General features: G+C 46.3%; 1 protein-coding gene across 7 annotated transcripts in view; it reads left to right on the plus strand.

The window, feature by feature from the left end:
• Positions 1-21980, plus strand: part of TLN2 (talin 2) — a 1262084-nt gene that overhangs the window by 763773 nt on the left and 476331 nt on the right. For all 7 annotated transcript variants that reach the window (XM_085643650.1, XM_085643649.1, XM_085643651.1 and 4 more), the window contains 3 exons: positions 4159-4272; positions 9315-9423; positions 12115-12323. In XM_085643650.1, coding sequence (XP_085499776.1) covers positions 4159-4272; positions 9315-9423; positions 12115-12323 — 432 coding nt within the window. The remainder of the gene's footprint in view (positions 1-4158; positions 4273-9314; positions 9424-12114; positions 12324-21980) is intronic.

Below are 21980 nucleotides of genomic sequence, written 5' to 3' on the forward strand. Positions count from 1 at the left end.
GCAAGATACCATACCTTGCATTCGGCATATACCTTAAGCTATGGTTGACCATTTTCTGACAACTCTTGGAAAAGACAGGTGTGACGGGTACAAATTCCGTTAATCAAAAAGATTCAGGCAAATGGGGTCTGCATTATCTGTTTTCTATTGATTGGGAGTAACAATCGTTTATTCAAAAGAAAAACCTTTACCAACCTAGATGATTTGTCATGACACTGATTCCGTAATTCCTTTAGGAAGCCCTTTATTTAAAACAATGTCAGTATACAAATACGGGCCTACAACCGCTATAGGCCGGCCACGGCGTGAGAGGCGTCGAGTATCATGAGCAACACTACTTTAGCATAAAATCGGTACCCTCCCCGTCCCCCCGACCATCATGTGTGGAAACATCGCATACATATCTCTTTTTTTTTTTTTTTTAACATAAATGTCAAGTAATCGGGATGCCATAAGGAGCTGCAGGCCCCTCCTACATTGGCGCCATTTTGGGGCGAGGTCGGGTGGGTCCAGTGCACAGTCTAAGTCTTTCCACTAACTAGCTGCTGGACCAGAATCCCTTTCGGTAGTTCGAGAACTTTCGTTAGCGTCAGCTTGCGTCAGCATGGCGTCACCGCGATCTTGTAGCAATGCTGTGGTCCGTTCTTGGGGCGGGGCAGCAGGCGGGTTCTTCCGCCGACGCCTTGAATCAGTCTTTCTTTTACGACACCAAACGGAGGCAAGATGGCTGTCGCCCGGGGCAAAGACGAGTTAATGTGGAATAAGCAAGCAAATAGCGGCGGTTGCCCCCACCGGAAGTCCGCGGGAGTCGAGTGCCAATGACTCCCGCAGACTCTGCAAAGCTGAGGGGGCGTTTTGTCAAGGGTGGGGCCCACACCCAAGCAGACAAGCTTTCGAGTCCAGAACCGTCTCACGGTGGGCTAGGCCTGGATCCGAAGAACCGACCGCCGGAGTCCAAAGGCAGCAGCAGCAGCTCTTCGGTACAGCCACCGGGGTGGGTCCCCCGATCATTCTGCTGCGGGGACCCACCTTTCGAGTCGAACGTAAATGGCAATATTGGTGCAGAAAGGAACCCGCGCCTGGGCGGCTGTCCGGCAGGCAAGGCGTAAATGGCTGTCTTGCTGCAGCTGGTCGGTGAGTGCAGGGGCGCCTACTCAGCTGAACGGCGAATGAAGTGGCAGGGTGCAGCTCAGCTGGCCGGCGAGTGAAATGGCAGGGCGCAACTCGGCTGGCCGGCGAGTAAAATGGCAGGGTGCAACTCAGCTGGCCGGCGAGTAAAATGGCAGGGTGCAACTCAGCTGGCCGGCGAGTAAAATGGCAGGGTGCAACTCGGCTGGCCGGTGAAAGAGACGGTTGGGGTGCCCTCATCTGCTGGCGAGCCTCCACCTGGGGAGGTGGGGGAGGCCCGTCCGCGACGCTTCCCCCCGCCAGGGCACCCTCCGTTATTGAAGGAAGAAGAGAATGGGAAGATCCGCACAGCGTGGCAGACTCCGCCTTGGCGCTGCCAGAGCTTCGGCGCTTCGTGTAGCCTCCGGCCTATTCGCACAGTCGTCCGCCACTGATGTCGATGGATTTTGCATGGCTTTTATAGCCCAAAAGCCGACTAAAAGGACCGCCCAAAGCAGGTCAATGTTGCAACTTCGAGGGAGGAGAGGCGAGGACGGTGTCACGTGGACGTAAATGTCACGTGTTTTAACCTGTTCATCTTGTCGGAATGTTGTTATACCTATAAGTTATTAAAATGTTTAATCATACTACTTTGTTGGAGTGTTGTATATATTTGCAATCTAGGTACAGTGTAATCGGAAAATGGCATAGTCCAATTGTGCGTGATCCTAGTCAAGTTCGGTGACGTCGATGGTGGGTATCAACAGACTTCCGGTTGTGTGGGATTTCGGTCGTGTTTACTGGGCGGGGTGGGTGGTAGGGCAGACATGTTTAGGTAGCGAGAGCGATGGAGCCGGGCTACCTCGTGGCCGTCTTGACCGTGAGCTTGGTTCCTTCCCCTAGTTCCATATATCCCACAAAGGGCTATTTCCTAGCGTTTCTTTAGTTTTGTAGGGTCAAAAAGGATCCTACCAGTGGCCACTGACTCTCGGGGTCCCCCTTTGTATATTTTATGCCATAGCTTGCTATAAACTACGGCGATTAGTTCGTATTTTAGTGAACATGTCCTTATTAGGGGTGCCTTCCAGAGGAGCCGATGGTTCACCTCTAATAAGCGGTCCGGGCAGAACCAACTACCAATCAGTGGGGAGAAGATAGGCATGACGGGTTTCAACGGGGAAAAAAGTCAGCACTACCTATCTTTTCGCTGCTTGCAAAGACTAGACAGAATATCTCTATTCCTCGTTATTTGTAAGCAGAGAATACCTCCAAAGAACCAATATCGAACAACTAGTGTTCGGACAATCAATCAATCAATGGGGAGATAAAGATAGGCACGACGGGTTACAATGGGGACAAAAGTCTGCGTTACCTACCCTTCACTATTTGCAAAGACTAGACAGAATATTTCTATTCTACGTTATTTGCAAACAGAGAATATCTCAAAGAGCACTATTCTTCAAAACAATCAATGTTCGGACAATCAATCAGTGGGTAGATAAAGATAGGCACGATGGGTTACAACGGGGACAAAAGTCTGCGTTACCTACCCTTCACTATCTGCAAAGGGAGAGAGAGAGAGTATTTCTACTCCTCCCCGTTTGTAGACAGCGAATATCTCAAAGAGAACAATCAATAAGCAATACTAGTATTTCAAACAATCAATCAATCGTTTCGCAATTTGTCGTGTTTTCACGACCTTACCCGGACCGCGTGGACAGTTTCTCGTCTTCCGCCTCCAGCGCCCGATCGTCCTCTACTCTCCGTATTTGCCGCGGCACTCCTGATGGTTCCCAGTCAGGACCTTAGATCACTCGAGAGAGGTCTGCTCGGAACCAGTGAAGTTCGGATGATCGGCTGCCAGACGAGGGTCTATCGGGCAGGAGCTCTCCCATTCACTCTGTCGTCAGGACCTCTCCCACTGGATCCACGTGTCGCTGATGGGCCCCACGCTTGGGACGCCAATTGTTAAACGGTAGCGGCAGTTTCAGTCGATAACCTTTCAAGTATTGCCCGGCGGTAGTCGCCTCTTATACCATTCGATGTTAAACCAATAAAGAGGCAGGCGCCGGAGACTGGAAGGCAGGAAACAAAGTTTTATTCCGTCGGAGCAGAACACATCAGATCAGACAGCAAGGTATCGTCACGAGGTGCTCTAACTGCATCTCTGAGGCCTGGCCTCTTATACACAGGTTTATGACTTTATTGCAGGTTTATCACACATGGCACATTCTTGAGATTGTCTTGATACAAGAAAGAACTTCCTCGGAATCCCCACTTCGAGCTCGTTCCCACACACATCTTCAGTGGGAGTCCCCACCCCACCCACAGTAGGAGATGGCTATCACACAGCTGGACATTCCGCCAATTCCCGGGGGTGTGTGCGACCAGCCGGGTCTCAGGGGGTAGGGGCTTTGATCTACTGTAATCCCTTTGATGTGGGGTGTTTCCCTTACAGTAGGGACAATAAACTGCATCCGCAGGGCTAGGTGATGGCCTGGGATCGGTTCGGACAATGGGGCGCAGAGGAAGGGGGTTATCAAAGAGATGCATGACCATGTATGGGATGTCGGTCAGGCGCGGGGTGTGATTCCATGGCAGGGTCGCGCAGAAGGAGAGGGTTTATGGCCCGTGTATGAGAGAGCGGGGGTGGTCGGCGCGCGGGGGGATGCTTGCAGCACCAGGGGGACGCGCTGGTGATCGACAATGAGCGGGGAGAGAGAGTGGGGTGCCTGAAATGGCGGCCGTGCGTTCGCTGTGCGTGCCGCTGGGGAGAGGCAAGATGGCGCAGATAATGTTCAGTTACAAACTAAATTTCCACAAGGAGCACCATTGGGACACACCTTTATTAAATGCTTTCCTAGTTCAAACTTGATCCTGTCTCTGTTTACCACCAATAATTTATGTGGGGTGGGGTTGTGGGGTTCCTTTAGAGCATTCAGACACCTCAGTGATAGTGCTACTAATCTGATAATAAACCGCTGGTGTTCAGTTGATGTCCCTATAATCAGGAAATGATTGATTGTGGTTTCCTCCTGTTTTGATTGGCAGACCTCCGCCCAGCAGGCTCTGATGGGGACCATTAACACCAGCATGCATGCAGTGGAGCAGGCTCAGGCCGACCTGGGCCAAGTGGACAACCTGCCCCCTCTGGGCCATGACATGGTAAGCAAAGGGTCCGCGGAGCTCTGCACCGGAGCCAGCTGGCATTGCAAGGCACAACATGGGCTCCTCGATGGGAAGAGAGCAGTGTGTGTCATTCCCAGGATCTTGGAGTCAGTCAGTTCATGGTGGGGAGGCTAGGTGCATGTGTTTACCTGCTGGCCAGAGCTGCTGCATGTGTGAGGCATGTCCCACCTGCAGGAAGGCTTCAAGAGATCTGCTCCAGTGTTGGAAAGTTATTCCTTCCAGCCTGCAGCGTTTGAAATGACTGTGCCCTCCAGGTAAATACAGACACCCCCACCCCCCCTCCCTCCGCCCCCCGTGATTGCCTCGGTTTTTATCTGAGAAGGACCAGTGTGTAATTATTTAACAAACAAAAAGCAAAGCACATTCACATCAACTTGTTTTATCCTGAATGCAGCTCCTGGCAGCAGTTAAAGGAAAGTGCAAAGCACGCCTTTAGAAATCTATAGCGTCATCTGCCGCCCTGGCAAGGACTCCACAAGCGGGACTGCTGAGCCGGATTGTGTTTATTAATAGGCTTTGCTTTGTACATGGCAGTGACAACAAGTGACTGCTTGGCTGCAGCAACATGGCCCTATTTAAGCCAGAAGGGTCTGAGGAGTGGTAAATATAGCACTAAATAGCGTTGGGTAGAAGGGGAGACGCAGCTGAACAGCAGGGCGAATGGAACATGTGGACCTAGGAGGGGTGCACATAGAAGTGGCACATGTGTGTATATATCTATGTTTATGTCATGAGATTCATTAAAGAGCTTTTTATTCTAACACTAACCCTTTCTCTATGCCCCTAGAAAGCCATTATGTACCAACAGCACTAGCAACATTCAAGAGGAGTGGGTACATGGTCTGAGCCAGCATAACAGGGTCACTAATCCGGAAATATTAGCTTGTTTGCTTCATTCTTTTGGTTGGAAACAGAGCACTGTGCTCACAAGGTGCAATTAACTTTCAAAGGCATGGCGTGCTTTGCTGAAGCATCCCTTATTTCCCAATTAAATATATTTTACTCTTTTGTTTACGTTTGCAGATAAAAATCTAAGTCCCATCATGTTTGGGATCAGCTCAGATCCTACAAATGGTGCATGGACCAGCTGCCTTTTACCTGTTGGTAGGGGTTCCACTTCAGGGTTGGATTCTGTCTACATCTTGCAACCCACTGCCCTTCGGAGTATGACTGTGTGCATATACCAGCCCACTGCACTGCAGATGTATGGGTTGTACGTACTCCAGCCCAGCTTCCTTCAGAGTGACAGTGTGTGCATTCCCCAGCCCACTACTATAGAGAGCTGAAATCTCTGTGCATATTCCAGCCTACTTCCCTTCAGGGTATGAGTAAGTGCATATTCCAGCCCACTGCCCTTCAGGGTATGAGTAAGTGCATACTTCAGCCCAGTGGCTTGCAGAGGGGGACAGTGTGTACATACTCCAGTCCAGTTTTCCTGAGAGCGTACATACCCAGCACACTGCCATTCAGAGTTGGAATGTGTGTACATTTTCCAGCACACTGCCCTTCAGAGTTGGAATGTGTGTACATATTCCAGTGCACTGCCCTTCAGAGTTGGAATGTGTGTACATATTCCAGTGCACTGCCCTTCAGAGTTGGAATGTGTGTACATATTCCATCCCACTTCCCTTCAGGGTATGAGTGAGTGCATATTCAAGACCACTGCCACTTCAGGGTATGAGCAAGTGCATATTCCAGCCAACTGCCCTTTAGGGTATGAGTAAGTGCATATTCCAGCCCACTGCCCTTCAGGGTATGAGTAAATACATATTCCAGGCCCACAGCCCTTCAGGGTATGAGTAAGTGCATACTTCAGCCGACTGCCCACAGAGGAGGACAGCGTGTACATACTCCTGCCCAGTTTTCCTGAGAGCATACACACCCCAGCTCATTGCAGTTCAGAATTGAAGTTTGTGTACATTCTCCAGCCTACTTCCCTGCTGAGTGACTTCAGAGTAGAACTATGTATATATTGAGTTCTATGCCCTGCAGAGAGATGGTGCGTGTATATATTCCAGCCCACTTCCTTTCAGAGCGATAGTGTGTACGTACCCCGAGCCACTACCATTCAGAGGTGGACTCTGTGTACATATTGTAGCACATCATGTCCAGCCCATTACTCTTCATAGTAGTGTTGTGTTTGTGCTCCAGCCTACTGCCCACCGGAATCCTAGTTATACTTGGTCCTGCCCCTGACCATCCGAGCGGTGGTCCAGTTCACTGTCCTTCGCCGTAGGAATCTATTCACAGTTCAGCCCACTGTTCTACTTAGTGATGGTATGCACATTATACAATTCACTGCTTTTCAGATGAGGAATATGTTCATACTTTGGGCCACTTTCTCAGAGAGTGAGTGACATTGTCCACATAGTGCAGTGCACTGCTCTTCACAGGAGAACTCTGTTTCTGCTTACATACTGTCCTGTAGAGGTAGAATATGTTCGTGCTTCAACCCTTTTTAGGTCTCGCGCCTAGCGTTGCAGTGCATAGCAGTGCTCGTGCAGCGCGAGACCTTATGTAGGGGGTTTTGGAAGCTGACCACACGCTTGTGCGTGTGGTTTTGCTTTTGCCGGCAGCCATTGGGTTTTACGTGTTTTTTTAAAAGGCACGCAATTGGGCAAACGCGGGCGCATGTCCCACCTTTGCTCCGCCCATTCCAGTCCGTGGCTAGCATGCGCAGCAGCTCGCGTTCGCATCGCTGCCTCGCTCCCTCGCCCCCCCGTGGTGCGTGTGCACCACTGGTTTCCTTTCACGCCGCGTGGCCGTGTCACTTTCACGGCCGCGTGGCCATTGCTGCTTTTCACCTAGTGATGGATTTGCAGCATAATATACCCTCTGGTGATGAATCTGCAGATTTTAACAACAAAAAATGTTTGTTGCTGAAAGGGATCAAAAGTTTGCATGCTCTACTTACTTTTCCGGGCTTATATTGTGATTTTTGTATGATTTATTTGCGCGCTGCTTAGGCGGTGAGAGACAGCAGGAGGAAGAAATGGAGGGAGCGACTAGGACGGAAGGGAAGAAAGAAGGAGAGAATGTTCTGCATTTCTACATTTATAATGAGGCACACAGCTAGCATCGAACAACACTTGAGTAGTAGCAGGGTCACCCGAGACTGGTTCTGTGCTTTAAACCCTGTAGTGTGTAGAGTCCAGTTGAGATCGTACTGGAAAAACAAGGATTTTCTGTGTATTTTCATTACACATATTTACAATGAGGGGCGCTGGCTGATGAAGAGATTTGCCTACGATCACACATTTTGACGGGTTCAAATGGCGGGAATTAGAATGCAGGTTACTGAGCTCCACGTTCAGCATCTTCTTAAACCTCATCTCTGCCCTACATGAACTGAAAAGTAGCCAGGAGTGTCTAAACCGGACCTCACACACCTCACAGTTCTTCTCACAGCACCCACCGGTCTCAGAATAACCCGCTACAACTCAAATGCTCCATGTGGTGTGTTCTGCTGGTTCTTGGAGCTAGATGTGCCCTTTACTATAAATTTAGAGCTACACAACGCCATGTCCCTTATTTAAAACCAATAATAACATTAACGTGTTTTATTGGAGTGTTCCATATTTTATCGACCTCGGAAGGATGGAATGCTGAATTGTGACTTTCAGGTCACACACAAATGCCAATAGCTAGTACTTAAATCATTGCACCATCTAGCCAGGTGTCAAACACTACCTGTGCGGTGCCCCGATGAGTGGAGAGTGTTGCAAAATGTAGAAGATAACTGCCAGGAGGTTGTTATAAATAGTTTATAAAACACAGTTGTATCCAGTGAGGTTGCTCAACACAACATTGCTTTGGAAAAATGAGTGGTTTAACTGCCCCAGGAGAAGCTTGGAGCCTTGGTACTCTCAGGGCTGTAGCTATCCATGGTGCAGCAGGTGCAGGGGCACCGGCGCCCGATTGCTTCAGTCATCCAAAGAACTCTGATAATTGATGTGTGTTACTATCCAATCAGCGGGCCGGGTGATGGGGCATTTCCCCTGCATTCACGAGGAACTGTGGCACCTTGGCTGTAGCACTGGTGCACTCAGTTCTTGGCCAGTTTTTTTTCCACGAGGCAGAAAAAGAAACTTAGCCATTAAGGTGTTGGCTGAAATTTCACTCACAACATGAAGGCTCTTTGCAGCCCAGCCATGTGAAGCAACATTAAGACAGGCTCAGCTTGGTAGAGATGGAACGATAGGCCAGGGGCATTACTTGGGACAAGGGTCCACCTGGTAATGGTTGGTAAGTTTTGAATTTTGATTATTAAACTCCTGGAAGACATCTGTCTTTGGGAAAGACCGGTAGGCAGAGCTCTAATTTTTTCCAGTTCCATGTGTGGGCAGGTTATCTAGTCCAGGTTTCTTTCGTTGCATTCTGGGATTTGTAGTCCTGTTTAACCTGTTATAAAAACCAGGACTACAAGTCTAAGAATTAAAATAATCTTCCTGGACAGGATGAGCTACTTACACGTGGAACTAGGAAATGTGAGATCTCCAGGTAGTGGCAACATTTCTCCAACACAGCTGTTAGCATTTTGTGAAGTCTGGTGACAATTGGGAAAAATTGACAAACGTAGTTATTCTGTTTCCTTAAAAAGAAACTCTGTAGAAAGGAAATACTCATAAAAGTATTCTAAAGCAGCCAGCCAGAATGAGCCAACTAAAACTGGGCGCAGTAGGCTTTGCTCCATTTCTTGCTGAAATACTTGCAGAGCTGGGGCGAGTCAGTCGAAGTCAGTGCCTGACAATATTAGCAAGTCACGAGCTAAACTAGGTAAGAGTAAAAGAAACAAGCATTGGAATAGCCAATAGTTCTCGCCTTTGGGACCTTATAAGTATTTAGTTATGCAGCAGGTCCCAAAGGCGAGACCTATTGGCTATGCCAATGCTTGTTTAATATATTGATGAAGTGAGTGAGAGCTAAGCATGTGAGCTCCATAGTCTTTTTTTAGGTTCTTTATCTTTCCAAATCCTTAGAATTTCACCATATGTGCTATTTATTACATTGCATTTCAGGCTTCAAAGGTTTGGATTCAGAACAAAGTCGATGAGTCGAAACATGAAATCCACTCTCAAGTAGATGCCATAACAGCAGGAACAGCATCGGTTGTGAATCTCACAGCGGGTGAGTCAAGTGACATTGAATGGTACCCTTGTGAAACAAAAATACAGCATAGAGGCAGCATCTTTGTACACTGAATTTAATTGCAGTATCGAGCTATGATTGAGTGTCTTTTTAAAGGATGGCCTGGCTGGTACCCCCAAAAGAAAATTGCAGGTGTATCTTTGATGGAAGTGGGTGCATCATGGTATTAGTATGGACAGCCAAGCTGGTATCTCCCCTAGAGACAATTACAGGTGCATTTATGAAGGAAGGGTGCAGATCACACTGTCAGGAAGGATAGCCAGACTGGTACCTCCAAGAGACAATTACAGGTGTGTCTGTGATGGAAGAGCGTGCCTCACTCTGTGAGGAAGGATAGCCAGACTGGTACCTTCAAGAGACAATTACAAGTGTGTCTATGATGGAAGAGCGTGCATCACTCTGTGAGGAGGGATAGCCAGACTTCTCACAGACAAATATAAGTGTATCTATGATGGAAGAGAGGGATGGCCAAGCTGGTACCTCCAAGAGACAATTACATCATCATTCTATGAGGAAGGCTAGTCAAGCTAGTAGCACCTCCAGTAAGAGTGTGCATCATTCTGTTAGGATGGATAGCCAGACTTATTACAGACAAATACCGGCGTATCCATGATGGAAGAGAGGGATGGCCAAGCTGGTACCTCCAAGAAACAATTGCAGGTGTCTGACAGAAGGGTGTACATCCTTCTTTGAGGAAGGATAGTCAGGCTAGTAACTTTAGTAAGAGTGTGCATCATTCTGTTAGGATAGATAGTTATACAAACACATCAAAATAGACACACTGCACATGTTATGTGGTATTTTTCGAGCACTCACAAACTGGATTTCATGGCACTGTAGAGGGAACAAACTATTAGGAACAAGTGAACATACTATTAGAAAAAAATCCTAATATTTTAGGTTCAAAAGCATATATTGCATCATCCGTTATACATGCACTCACACACAGTGCACACACATGTGAGAGACAGTTTGTTGTTTTGTTTGCTTCTTGTAAGAGTGGAAAGTTGGCACTGCTGGACTGTGAGAAACCAACTTGAAGATGAACCATCAGAAGCTGCCCCATCCTGGAGGCCTTCTAGCAGTTGTAGGTTTCTTAGCATGCAGGGGTTGACTGAAGTACAGAGGCAGCCCTGTGTGTTACTTACTTAGAGGTGGAGTTCGGTCCTGAATGTTTGTGCTGCTAAATAGCAATAAAACTATTAAAATACAAAAAGGTATACTGCATACTGTTAAGGACTTTAAAGGGACCATCGAGCAAACAGAAAAAGAGTTTTCTTTACCCAGTTCTGCATCTCCAACAATTGCCAACAATAGGCATTACAGAATGTTGCTTTTTGATGACGTATGCTTTGGTTTTTAGACATTTTGTGGCACCAATTCCCTTTCAATGACTTTGAGCTATTCCAAGCCTAGAGTAATTGACCATGAACTTCAACTGTTAGCCATATGCACCTGTGAATGCCTTTCCTGTTTATCCTTTTACCTCTGCATCAACACAAGACAAACGGAGCATTTGTTTTTCTTTTACAGAGTTTTATATAGCGCGAACTTGACCCGGTTTCGGGTATTAAAGCGCTTTACATAGCACCAGTTGCGTTTCATGAGGACACTTTCATTTTTGACAGGCACGGGGAGATTGTGATTTGCCCAGAATCATAGGATGTTCAGCGTCATTGCCAAGACTCGAACCCGGTTCCCCAGATTCGAGGTTGACCGCCCTAGCCGTTAGGCCAACTCCTCTCCGTACTTTGACAGTTCCCGAAACAGTAACAGACTATCTCTCAAGCCTTCTCAAATTTATGAAATTTGTTTTAATCCAGTGCAGGTGTTGGTAGTGTGGTACATCTGTTACTGGAGAGTGCGGTGCAGATGTTACTGGGAAGTGTAACAAAGTTATTTTTTTAATGGACACTCTAACACAAAATCTTCTTTACCAGAATATGCATAGGAGCACACGGCTGATGAGAAGCCTGGGTACTTCAAGAGAATTTGAATGTTTTTTATCTCTCACAAATGAAAGAAGGTCCAGGTGGATTGCTGCTTGTTGTTTTTAAAGTAATTCTCACTTCAAGGGGGGGCACAGTGGAGATTAGTCAAGAGGGGGGTAATGTGTTGGGTAGTCTGAGAAGTTGCCATTTCTTCCAGTGTGCAGTAGATCCAGGGAAAGGCAGATTCAGGTTAGTTGTACTGAAAAGTCATGCTCTAGTTCCTGCCATCATGAGTCTAGTGAACTTGAGCCCCTTCTAATGTGTGATTAATGGCTTTTTTCATTGGTAACGCTCATTTATAGGTCTTCTAAGACACACTGATAGATAGTCTGGCAGACCCAGTGAAAGCTTTGCAACGACAATTTGATTGTATTTCACTTGTGATGATTTTTATAAACCAAAACGCACCATTTATTAGATCCTTCCTAAATAGACACAGCTACTGCTGCTTTTTTCTTTGTCTTGCTTCATTGTGACAGGTGAGTGGTACTTTTTGGGATCTGAGGGTGGGTCTTATGCTAATCCTATATTCTGGAAGAGATTGTTCAGTGGTTTCCACCTCTCAGGATATCAGAGATGCTTCATGTTCATCAAGACCAGTGAGATGATGTTTGTGTGTTTACTATAGCTAGGGTCCTGTTTGCTTTGCCTTTAATCTGAAATCCTTCATCCTTTGCAGGTGACCCTGTGGATACAGACTATACGGCCGTAGGCTGCGCCATCACCACCATCTCCTCAAACCTGACAGAGATGTCCAAGGGAGTGAAGCTGTTGGCTGCGCTAATGGATGATGACGTGGGAAGTGGGGAGAACCTGCTGGGCGCTGCCCGAACACTGGCTGGAGCTGTCTCTGATTTGCTGAAGGCTGTTGAGCCGGCATCAGAAGAGGTAATTCTCCTCCTGGCATTTTTTTACTATATTTTAGTTTTTTCCCTATCTTTTCCTTAGACCCTTGTGGTTTATTTGCTTATGGACTGAAATGTATGCATAGCTTCAAAATAAAAATCAACATTTACAAAATGTAAATATAAATATCTTGACTAGTATTAGCAGATTTCTCTTAAAGTTGATGAGGTAGGCATAAAGGATGTCTGCAATAGAAGGTAACTTGCCTGACCTACTTTCCTGTACTGTGCAGTAATGGACTGAAGGCCTTCGCAGGAGGATGAATTCCCAACCCTTTTGCTAAACATCTAATTTCCTGCTGTCTAAGGCAATGCAGCAAAACAGAACATTTTCTAAAAAAGTGGACCAAAAGGTTTCTACTGAACTCCTCTCAGCGGGGCACCTGCTGCAGGTGTCTGTTACTGGCTGTGTTTCATAAGTTAATGGCACAGCGGCCTTGTATGGCCTCTACAATTAGCAATAATTTCAGTGTGTCCTCAGCAGAGTTGTCCTTCTGTACTGCAGCCCTCATTGATGAAACCACAACTTGTTATTCATGGTCCCTTATTCCTCTGTTGGCCATGTTACCTATTCAAAACCCTATAAAGATACTAGGAAAGATATAATTGAAAGCTTGGAGGGTGCTGTCAATGCTAAAACTCTCTGAAGAAATCCTGTGTGCTAGCTACTAGCCTCCTACTGTACATATAGGCTACTGGAAAACACGTTTCTTTTTTCAGTATAAGCAGTACTGCAGCTTCATACACTTGTACTGACGCCAGCATCAGTTTGGAGCATGCCGACATTTAAATCTTAAAAAGAAATCCACGTTGGACCACTGGTACTACTTATAAGTAATTTTACCTTCATCAGCTCATCCACATTCTTCAATATCCATTCAACGTGTCTGTGGTGTCTTGGTTCGGACCACGACTCTGCGTCATGCGACTCACGTTCCGTGTTGTACCTGAAGGGCATCAGGGAGCGGGAGTTATGCTAATTTTGACCAAGGCGTGCAGTGGCAAGCCAAAGCATATCACTTTGAATATCAAACGAATTGCATTTTTGGGACTCTTCAGAGTCATGGCGCGATTCTTTGAGACTGGGCACTTCTTTGCCATCAGAGCTGAATCCAAAGGTGTAAAAGATCTGGTGGAAATCCTGCTCAGTCTGCCGAACCTGCACAGTTTGAGGTCTTCCTTCAGGCCATGTTCGATAACTTTAGGATGGCTCCTTTACCTCCGGGCCCCTCCTGAAGAGCGGACCCACTCCATTGGGCTTGATGGCTCTGACCTCAATGCCTCCCAACTCTTGCCCTCCACAGGGTATGGCCTCGGCACCTTGAAAGAAATCGTGGACCATGGGGTCATCCCTGGTCTTTTCAGCACAGTCGTTATCTGCATCGCCCTTAACGTTGGCTGAAATCAAGGTGACTAAAGAGAACATGTTATGCTATGTTATATTAATTTATTACGTGCGCGGCTACTCATGAGTGTCCCGGCGCGAAGCCTAACGGGGTAAAACAGACTCTTCACGGAAATAGAGGTGTTTTTAGCTTCCTCTTAAACACGGCTAGTTCAGAGCTTGCCTTGATTAATGTTCTCTTCAGAGGGCCCAGACATTTGCCTGAGTTGAGGATTTATTCGGATCTGACTTAGATGTCATAGTCATGCTTGATAACAATTATGGTCGAAAAGAAAATGATGATTTGGAGGCCTAGGGTACGCTTTTTCCTACATACTCTGATGCCGACCTGTATCCTAATTGACAGAATGCCAATGGACTATATGCCTCTCCAGAAGTACACAAACGTTACCCACCTGGGTCCATGCAAGAAGAACTATCCTCCTTTATCACAATGGTGCCTAAAACTGCAGTAACAATTGAACTGATTTTGCCCACCAAAGAACTATATTCGAACATTTTCATAGAACTCTTGCTACCTACTTTTTCTCATGAAGAGTCTTTGCTTCGGTTTGGCGAGGCAGTACTGAAATCTGTTGTGGATGCCTGGGAAAAGCCCTTCTCAAGCCCAGCAGTCCACAGTCACATTACTAGATGCCATAGGCCAGATTCGGATGACCCACAATTGTTGTCCTGTTGTTGCCGGAGAGCCTGGTGGTTTAGGCTTCCTCTTCCAAACGGACCCCCAATCCCTTCCCTTCAGCCACTCCAGGCATGGAGTCTAAGTGACTGAATGCTATGGCCCAGAAGGTTTTTGTGACAGATATTTGCACTCCTTTTAAGGTGCATCCATACTAGGTTGCTGTGTTTATATCTTGTGGAAGTTGCCCAAACTGGAACACTTGAAGACACCCTATTTTGATTTGGTCATTGATGACTTGGATGCAGTTACTGAAGTTCAGCTTGGATTACGGATATTCTATGGACAGGACAATGGGCAGCACCGTCAAACTTCACCACTATGCTTGGATGCATTCTGTAGTTTGAGAGATGTCATGCTTCAATGGTGTGCAGCATTTGGAAGAAAATATTTTCTCCTCCCTGTAATGTTTCCAGAGTAGCAGGGCTGCAGGTCAGTCCTGGACCTGACCTCATCTTAAAGGCAGTCAATCAGCATTGCAGGAAATTTCGGGGCTGTTCCCCAGCTAAGCAGGCCTGGTTGAGGCAACCCTCTCATCTACTCCAGACACCTCAGAAAATGTTCTGTCCCCATCCTGGCAGGTGTGGATTTAAGTGTTGCTGTCATTAGCAGTAACAGCAAATACATTCTCCTCTGTCCTTTACCAGCGTTTCTGTTTCAAAACCTTTGTGTCACCACTTGTATCCCTTTACACCACCACCTTCTGGTGGAGGGAGGGTGTCCTACTTTTTTGCTAATTGGAGGACAATCACAATGGATCTTGGGATCATCTAGCTGACCTGCATAGGCTACATCCCACACTTCCTATCCCTCCCGCTGGACTGTCCTCCTTCTACCAGAGTGTGCTCACTGTCTCACACTTCAATCCTGGAGGCCGGTGGTATAGAAGTAGTGCCTTTGCAAAAAAGGGCACAGGATTTTATTCCATTTACTTCTTGGTTCCCAAGAAAGATCGAGGTTTGAGACCCCATTCTGGATCTCTTTCTTCTGACCTTGCTCATTCAACAGGACAAGTTCAAGATGCTGTTCCTGAGACAAGCTTTGCGATTGCTTGGCCTCTTTGCCTTGTGCATCCTGTTGGTTCCACATGCCAGATGGTGGATGTGGGCCCTACAGTGATGCCTGCAAAGGCATTAGCTCCAACAACAAGTGGGACTCTGCTAAGGAGCAGACATTCCAGTCCATACACTTGGACCTGCGCTGGTGACTGGGGGGCTCTATTCTCAAGTTGGGTCAACCGTTCAGCATTCTGCAAGCATAAGCTGCCATGGATACTTCCTCCATGGGCAGTGTGCCATCTGGGTACCATGACAGCACAGGTCCGCGCAGCAATAGCGTACTCACATAAAGGAACTTTATCTGTGGGTGGCCCATGTTTCCTTGATGGCGTTTCACCCTTCCATCTCTCATAACAGTTTATATCCAATCAGATACCACCCACCACCATCAATTACATCAGCTGGCAGGGTGTTGGGAGGTGATTCGCCTGTGGAAGTGGGTGCAGCAGGAGGGATTTTCTCAGTACTAACCAGTCTTGCAGGTTCCTTTAATGTGAAATCAGATGCTATTTGCTTTAACGCTTGGGGAACTTGAATTTAAACGAGTGGTGGCTAATGCATAGGGGTGCAAGAGCACCGCCCCAGCCCAAACACACAATAATGATAATTTGTTTTTACAGCTGCAGAAATAAAAACAAATGGACATTTGTCATTTAGAGCATTTTCATTTCCTTTGTCTGTGTTGACATCACAAAGTGTGCATTTCACCAGCAAATGGAAAGGGACATTGTGAGGGTTCTGTGAATTATGCATGTCTGAGGGGAACTTTACATTGAAGTTCCCTTCAGACATTTGCAAGCCTTATACCTGCTGCGCATGCTCAAATCTTGGCAGCATGTATGAAGATGCAAATCTGTTCGGGCACTGATGCTTTTCAGCTCAGTCACCCAATCGGAAGCCAGGTTAGAGAAAGGAGAGAAGCAGGACCAGCCCTAGACTGACTTCTGATGGGGCTTTCAACAATACTGCTCTCACGGACATACGTGTGCGATGCCCAACGGAAGCGAGAGGGGACATCTGTGGAGTTCATCAGTAAAGGTAAGTAGAAATATTCATCTGCTGGCTGTTCCACAGTAAACTGACCAGCTTTACCCCAAAATCCATTGAGATCCAGAAAATCATCAAGAAAAGGTGGGATTTTCTTAACTCTGGGAAGTTAAATATCAAGGCACCCCTTTTCTCTTTCAAAAGATCTAGCCATCTGTGGGACATGTTGGTTCACACCAGACCTGCAAAAGAGGTCATAGATATCAAGATGATACATCTGTGGGGCCTCTTGCTTATTCAGCGCCATTATCCTTGTGGCCAGTGTAACGTATGCAACCTTACAGCACAAATGAAAGAGGTTGATATTGGTTTAGGAGAGAAATGGCGTCTAATAAGGCATACAAACTGTAACACGAAGAACTGTATTTACTTAATCACATGCCCATACTCACTCTGTTATGTGGGAATGACAACAAGGTCTGTCAAGATAAGGCTTGACGAGCAGAGAAGCAACATTCGATACGGACGGGCCAATACAAAGTCATCCAGCTACTTCATGGGAATACCACATTCCCCAGAAGATATCTTTTGGGTGATCCTTGAAACCTTGAACAGCAATGACAACATTAAGGAGAGACTTTCAGAAGTAACATCGATGGGTCTTTCGAGTGCATACAAATATAGTAGGACTTAGCGATGAGATACCCTAGGTGCTCTTTGCAAACAAATAAAAAATATTGGGTTTTTTATACAGTTCCTTTTATATTAACATATTGATAGTGGTATTTTCCTTTACATTCATACAGCCTGATGCATCTGTACCCCATATTCGAATGACCAGTATAGAGCTTTAGTTTAGAGATATTCCTTCATACTTCCGGTATATGGAATAATATGACCTACGAGGAGCACTCACAATTCAGTAAGGTGCAGGATTCTCTCTCTAAAATGCATTAATGACACAGAGTTAATACTTCCCTCCCATGCCACCCCCTTTCTTCCTCCTCTCGATTCTTGGCGAGTTTTGCGTCAATAATCTTCAAGAGTTATGCAGATCAGATGTTTCACAGTGATATTTATTTCAGTCCCTACCGCTCTGCAAGTGAGTTGATTAATTTCTATAAGAACATTATTTCCTCACCCTAATTATTGTAATGAGGATTTATTTGTCAAAAATTGAACCAGATTTTGAAATAATTTTTGAGTGTTACTCCAGGAATATGACGTCACTTAACTGCGTGGATTCGGGTCTAGTTTGCCTGCTTCCGTAACATCTCGCACGTTCACACTATAATGTCACTGGTCTCGCCGTGGATTACTCGGGTAAAAACAGCATATTGCTCGAAGTTCTTTGTCTCCGAAACCATGGTATATGAGTAGGCTAATACTCTGGGTACCTCATTGCTATTAGTAAGTGTGGTTTTGGCTACCATAACTGCGCTGCAGGAATATTGTTTTAAATTGCTAACTCTTTATCCTGACTTGTACCCCCCCCCCCCCCAACCCCCCTCATAGGTAAGCGACAAGGGTTCGATCATCCATGGGTTCCCAAGGGCCTTTTTCTCAAACGATTCGGGTTAGATGGCTGTTAGAAACACTGGGTGTGTCTCGGAGGGAAAGGATTGTTGTACCTCATTAGTAATTCTCTTGTTGGGCACACCGTCCCACAATAACGAATGTCAAACCAATATAAACAAAGAGAATATCTGTTTGCACCTAAAGTGAATAGCACAACTGGTTTGTGCGTCACGAATAATGAACGTGCAGTGTATGTGTATTCTTTTTATTTTTCATTTTCTATCTTTGTTTCCTGTCTCCTAAATTGGTATCTTGCTTGATTTATATGTACAAAACCAAAGGGAACAGGGTCAAGACTGATTTGCATATAGCTGTGTCTGAACTGGAGTGGCAAAGTGAGCTAAAGAACGATGATAGATTCAACCCAGATCCGTGACTAGGGGTGAGTGTCTGAAAAGTTTTCGCGCTCCGTCCATCATCTCCTTGTGTTTGCCTTGTGCGCCCTAAGTTGGCAGGGTATGCCCAGACGTGGGTCCCTTGCTCTATTTGCCACTGGATTCAAGCTAGCCTGGCTGATGACAGCTGTTAGCCAGAAACCGGTCCCAGGATGCTTGTTTCCGGTCCAGGGAAGACATGGCTTGGCAGTTCGGGCTGGACTGTTCCCATGAGGCACAGGGTCAAGACTCATTTGCATATAGCGGTGTCTGAACTGGGGTGGCAAAGTGAGCTAAAGAACGATGATGGATTCAACCCAGATCTGTGACTGGGGGTGAGTGTCTGAAAAGTTTCAGCGCTCCATCCATCATCTCCTTGTGTTTGATTTATATTTACAGTCCACTACTCACTTAGGTTCTCTTACATTTTTAAATTCGGGAACCTTTATGTAGATTAGGCATTTTTACTTGGCCCTGATGAATTGCCATTGAAACTTTTGAGGACAGCTTGAGGCAAGGAACATGTCGACCAATTTCAGACCTTTAGGAACATTGATATCCATAAAGGCTGCATTTTATTTTTAACATTAACAAATATTCCCAAAATTAAAGACGATTTTCCTAGGGTGTCTTTTGTTAAATTTAAGCTCATTTCACACTTTTGTTGGAAAATCTACTCGACAGTACTGAGGCTAGATAGACCTGGCCTCTGTTGTCTTTTTGAAAAAGTTCTCTGGCAAAGAACCCCCTTGTTGGGGCCCATTGGGCATTGCAGCGCCAGCCCAATTAGGAGCACATCCCGATTGTCATGCACTCACCTGGTTCGAACCGCAGAGACAATACTGATACTTGACCTCCTATCCCCGCAGGGCCTGGCCCGTTCAAGGGATTGCAGCCCATGGACAGAAAGGGAGTTGGGATGAAATAATAATAGAGAGACTTGAGGTACTGGTTCCGGTCAGCAACTGAGTGGCACAGCTTTAATTGGAGGCCCTCTGAGTCTTCTAGGTAGAAATGCCTGGGACCATGACCTCTGATTTTGTGAAGACGCAATGTCTTGGAACTAACAAGAAGAGGCAATTACCATAAAATCAATACAGGCCTCTCAACAATGGATTTGCAATAACGTGAGTAACATACACTTTCAGAAACACAACAAGGTAACAGAATAACCGGAACCACAGATTGGAGCTTTATACTCCCAAGGAATAACTTGAAATACCGATTGGAGTGACTGGCACTCCCAAGGAAACTCGGAACATAGATTGGAGTTAATGACACTCCCAAGGATAAACTCGGAACATAGATCTCGGTACAGGGTTCATACATGAGTCAAGCGCTCTAAGGATAGTTCTCTAGGTATTACTGTTTTTCAGAGAAACACAGAGCGAAGTCTGTAGTCCTTTCATAAACACAGTTCTAAGGGGAAGTTTGCAGGGTCTGGAGAAAGAACAATCAAGTCTATAGTCCTGAAGACGCCAATACTCCAGCCTGCTTACTACTATTAAAGCATAATGCTCACTAACTTGATATCAAGTACTTAGCCTAGTACTTCAACTTGTCCTAAGAAGGTCCTGACTCAGGAAGTCGCCGAAGAACTAGAGTAGCTGAGCAGGAAGCAGAGTCGAATGATGCGTTGAGGGAGCTAGAACCAAGGTAATAACCAGAGAATCCTGAACTGCAGCCGAGAAGTGCGCTGCCTAGGTCTGGTCGATTCTTCAGGTGAGTGAGTAAGCGTATTCCACAGGGTGCTTAGGCTAAGCAGGGGCTCAGGTTTGGGTGTGGTTTATATAACATGTTCAGGTTCCAATGGATACAGCGGGGTCACATATGGGACATGGCAATCTGGGAGGTGCTCCAAGACTCCAGAAGGAAACACATTATTACAGTCGCTTTAATCTTACAGGAAGGAAACACTTAACAGGAAATAAATGTTTTGTTTGGTCTAAACGTTCACAAGGGAAAATACTCCAAGACCCTAGTAACGGTGGGAGCAGGGCAAGCCATTGGTTCACCTGTTTAGGGAATGCTTGCAAGCTCAGGTGTAATGGAATCAGAGGGATTGGAGAAACTCAGGCATGGAATCATAGCGCGTCTTATGGCACCACTGGGGTAGCGTAACATGAGCCCTGCACGACAATGAGGGCGTCGTGAGACCAATGATGAACCATGCCACCGCTTGGTGGGTGAGGGCCTGTGCTCCGCAACCATGTTGCATATAATAATAATAATTGAAAGAGACGAGTTGTCTATAGACCACTTTCTAATTTGGATTAGGTGAGTGTTTCTCTTTCCTTGGATGCAGACTTTATTATATTTATTATATATTATCGGGAGGTTGTGTGCTGGACAGATATACCTCTCTTCCCCTCTTATCGATTGAGTCTTTTTGTTACTAGTAAGCTGCCTGATATTCTTCAGGTGAATCACAAATAACAAAGGGGGAAGAGGTTACGGTCCTACTCCAACCTCCCTACTAAACATCCAACAACACAAACAAGCATTGGCATAGCCAATAGGTCTCGCCTTTGGGGCCTTATAAGTGTTTAGCCATGCAACAGTTGCATAACTAAATACTTATAAGGTCCCAAAAGCGAGACCTATTGGCTATGCCAAGCGGCCGCGAAAGTGATCGCAATCGCGATTGCGATCAAACATCAAAGTGGCCGTGAAAGTGAAGGTAATCGCGGTAAAGCGCGGTGCGCGCTCCCGCGCACATGCACTGTAGCTCTAGGCTGGCCTGGTAGCACTTTTTGGAGCCCTCTCAATAAGTCTCGCCAGACCAGCGCATGCGCTGGGTCAGGCGAGACCGAAAAAGGAGTTGGAGTATAAGGAAACTAATGGCTAGTATGATTAGTGGCATGCACTTAGTTTTTGAAAACTGCCCTCACCCACAAATTGTGGCATGCTTCATCATAGGACTTGCTATGGCACCCCTGTGCAGACCAACCCTTGTGGTGGGGCAATCGGGAGGGGGAATACAATACAAACATAATAATAGGGATCAGAAAAATGATACTGCAGAAATGAGAGTATAAAGCTGGCTGAGGAATGTATTTTTACACTTTTAATCCTGGACTAAATGGTCAGGATTAAAATAGATAAAGGATTGTGGTGTCGGAGAATATTAATGACCCCACACCCCTCCTCTCTGCATGTTAGTTAGCATGTTTCCGTGATTTTCTCAAGCCCCACACAGGTCTTACGGCTTTCATCAGGACCTATGGTCCCCTTGATACCCCTGATCTCCTACCTCCTTTCAATAGTTTGAAGATAGACCCAATCTGTTCTGAGGGCTGCAAAGCGCACTTCGGTAATACTGAATTTCATCCTCCTTGCTGCTCAAAAAGGCGCGGGAACTTCCCTCTAGTCACACATTCATCAAGGTGAGGCCTCCGCTTCTTAAACAACATAGAAGTCCGCGGGTCTACAGCAGTCCACCTTAAACACAAGCACAGCATGCCAGCTACATACAAATATGCAGGAGGCCTCCGCTTCGCCAGTTCTCTCCACTCGCCGCTTCTTGTTGGATTCTTAAGGTGAGCAATCTTCAGAAATA

This window comes from Triturus cristatus, chromosome 3_1 (genome assembly GCF_964204655.1).
Source record: "Triturus cristatus chromosome 3_1, aTriCri1.1, whole genome shotgun sequence".
In the NCBI taxonomy this organism is placed as follows: Eukaryota; Metazoa; Chordata; class Amphibia; order Caudata; family Salamandridae; genus Triturus; species Triturus cristatus.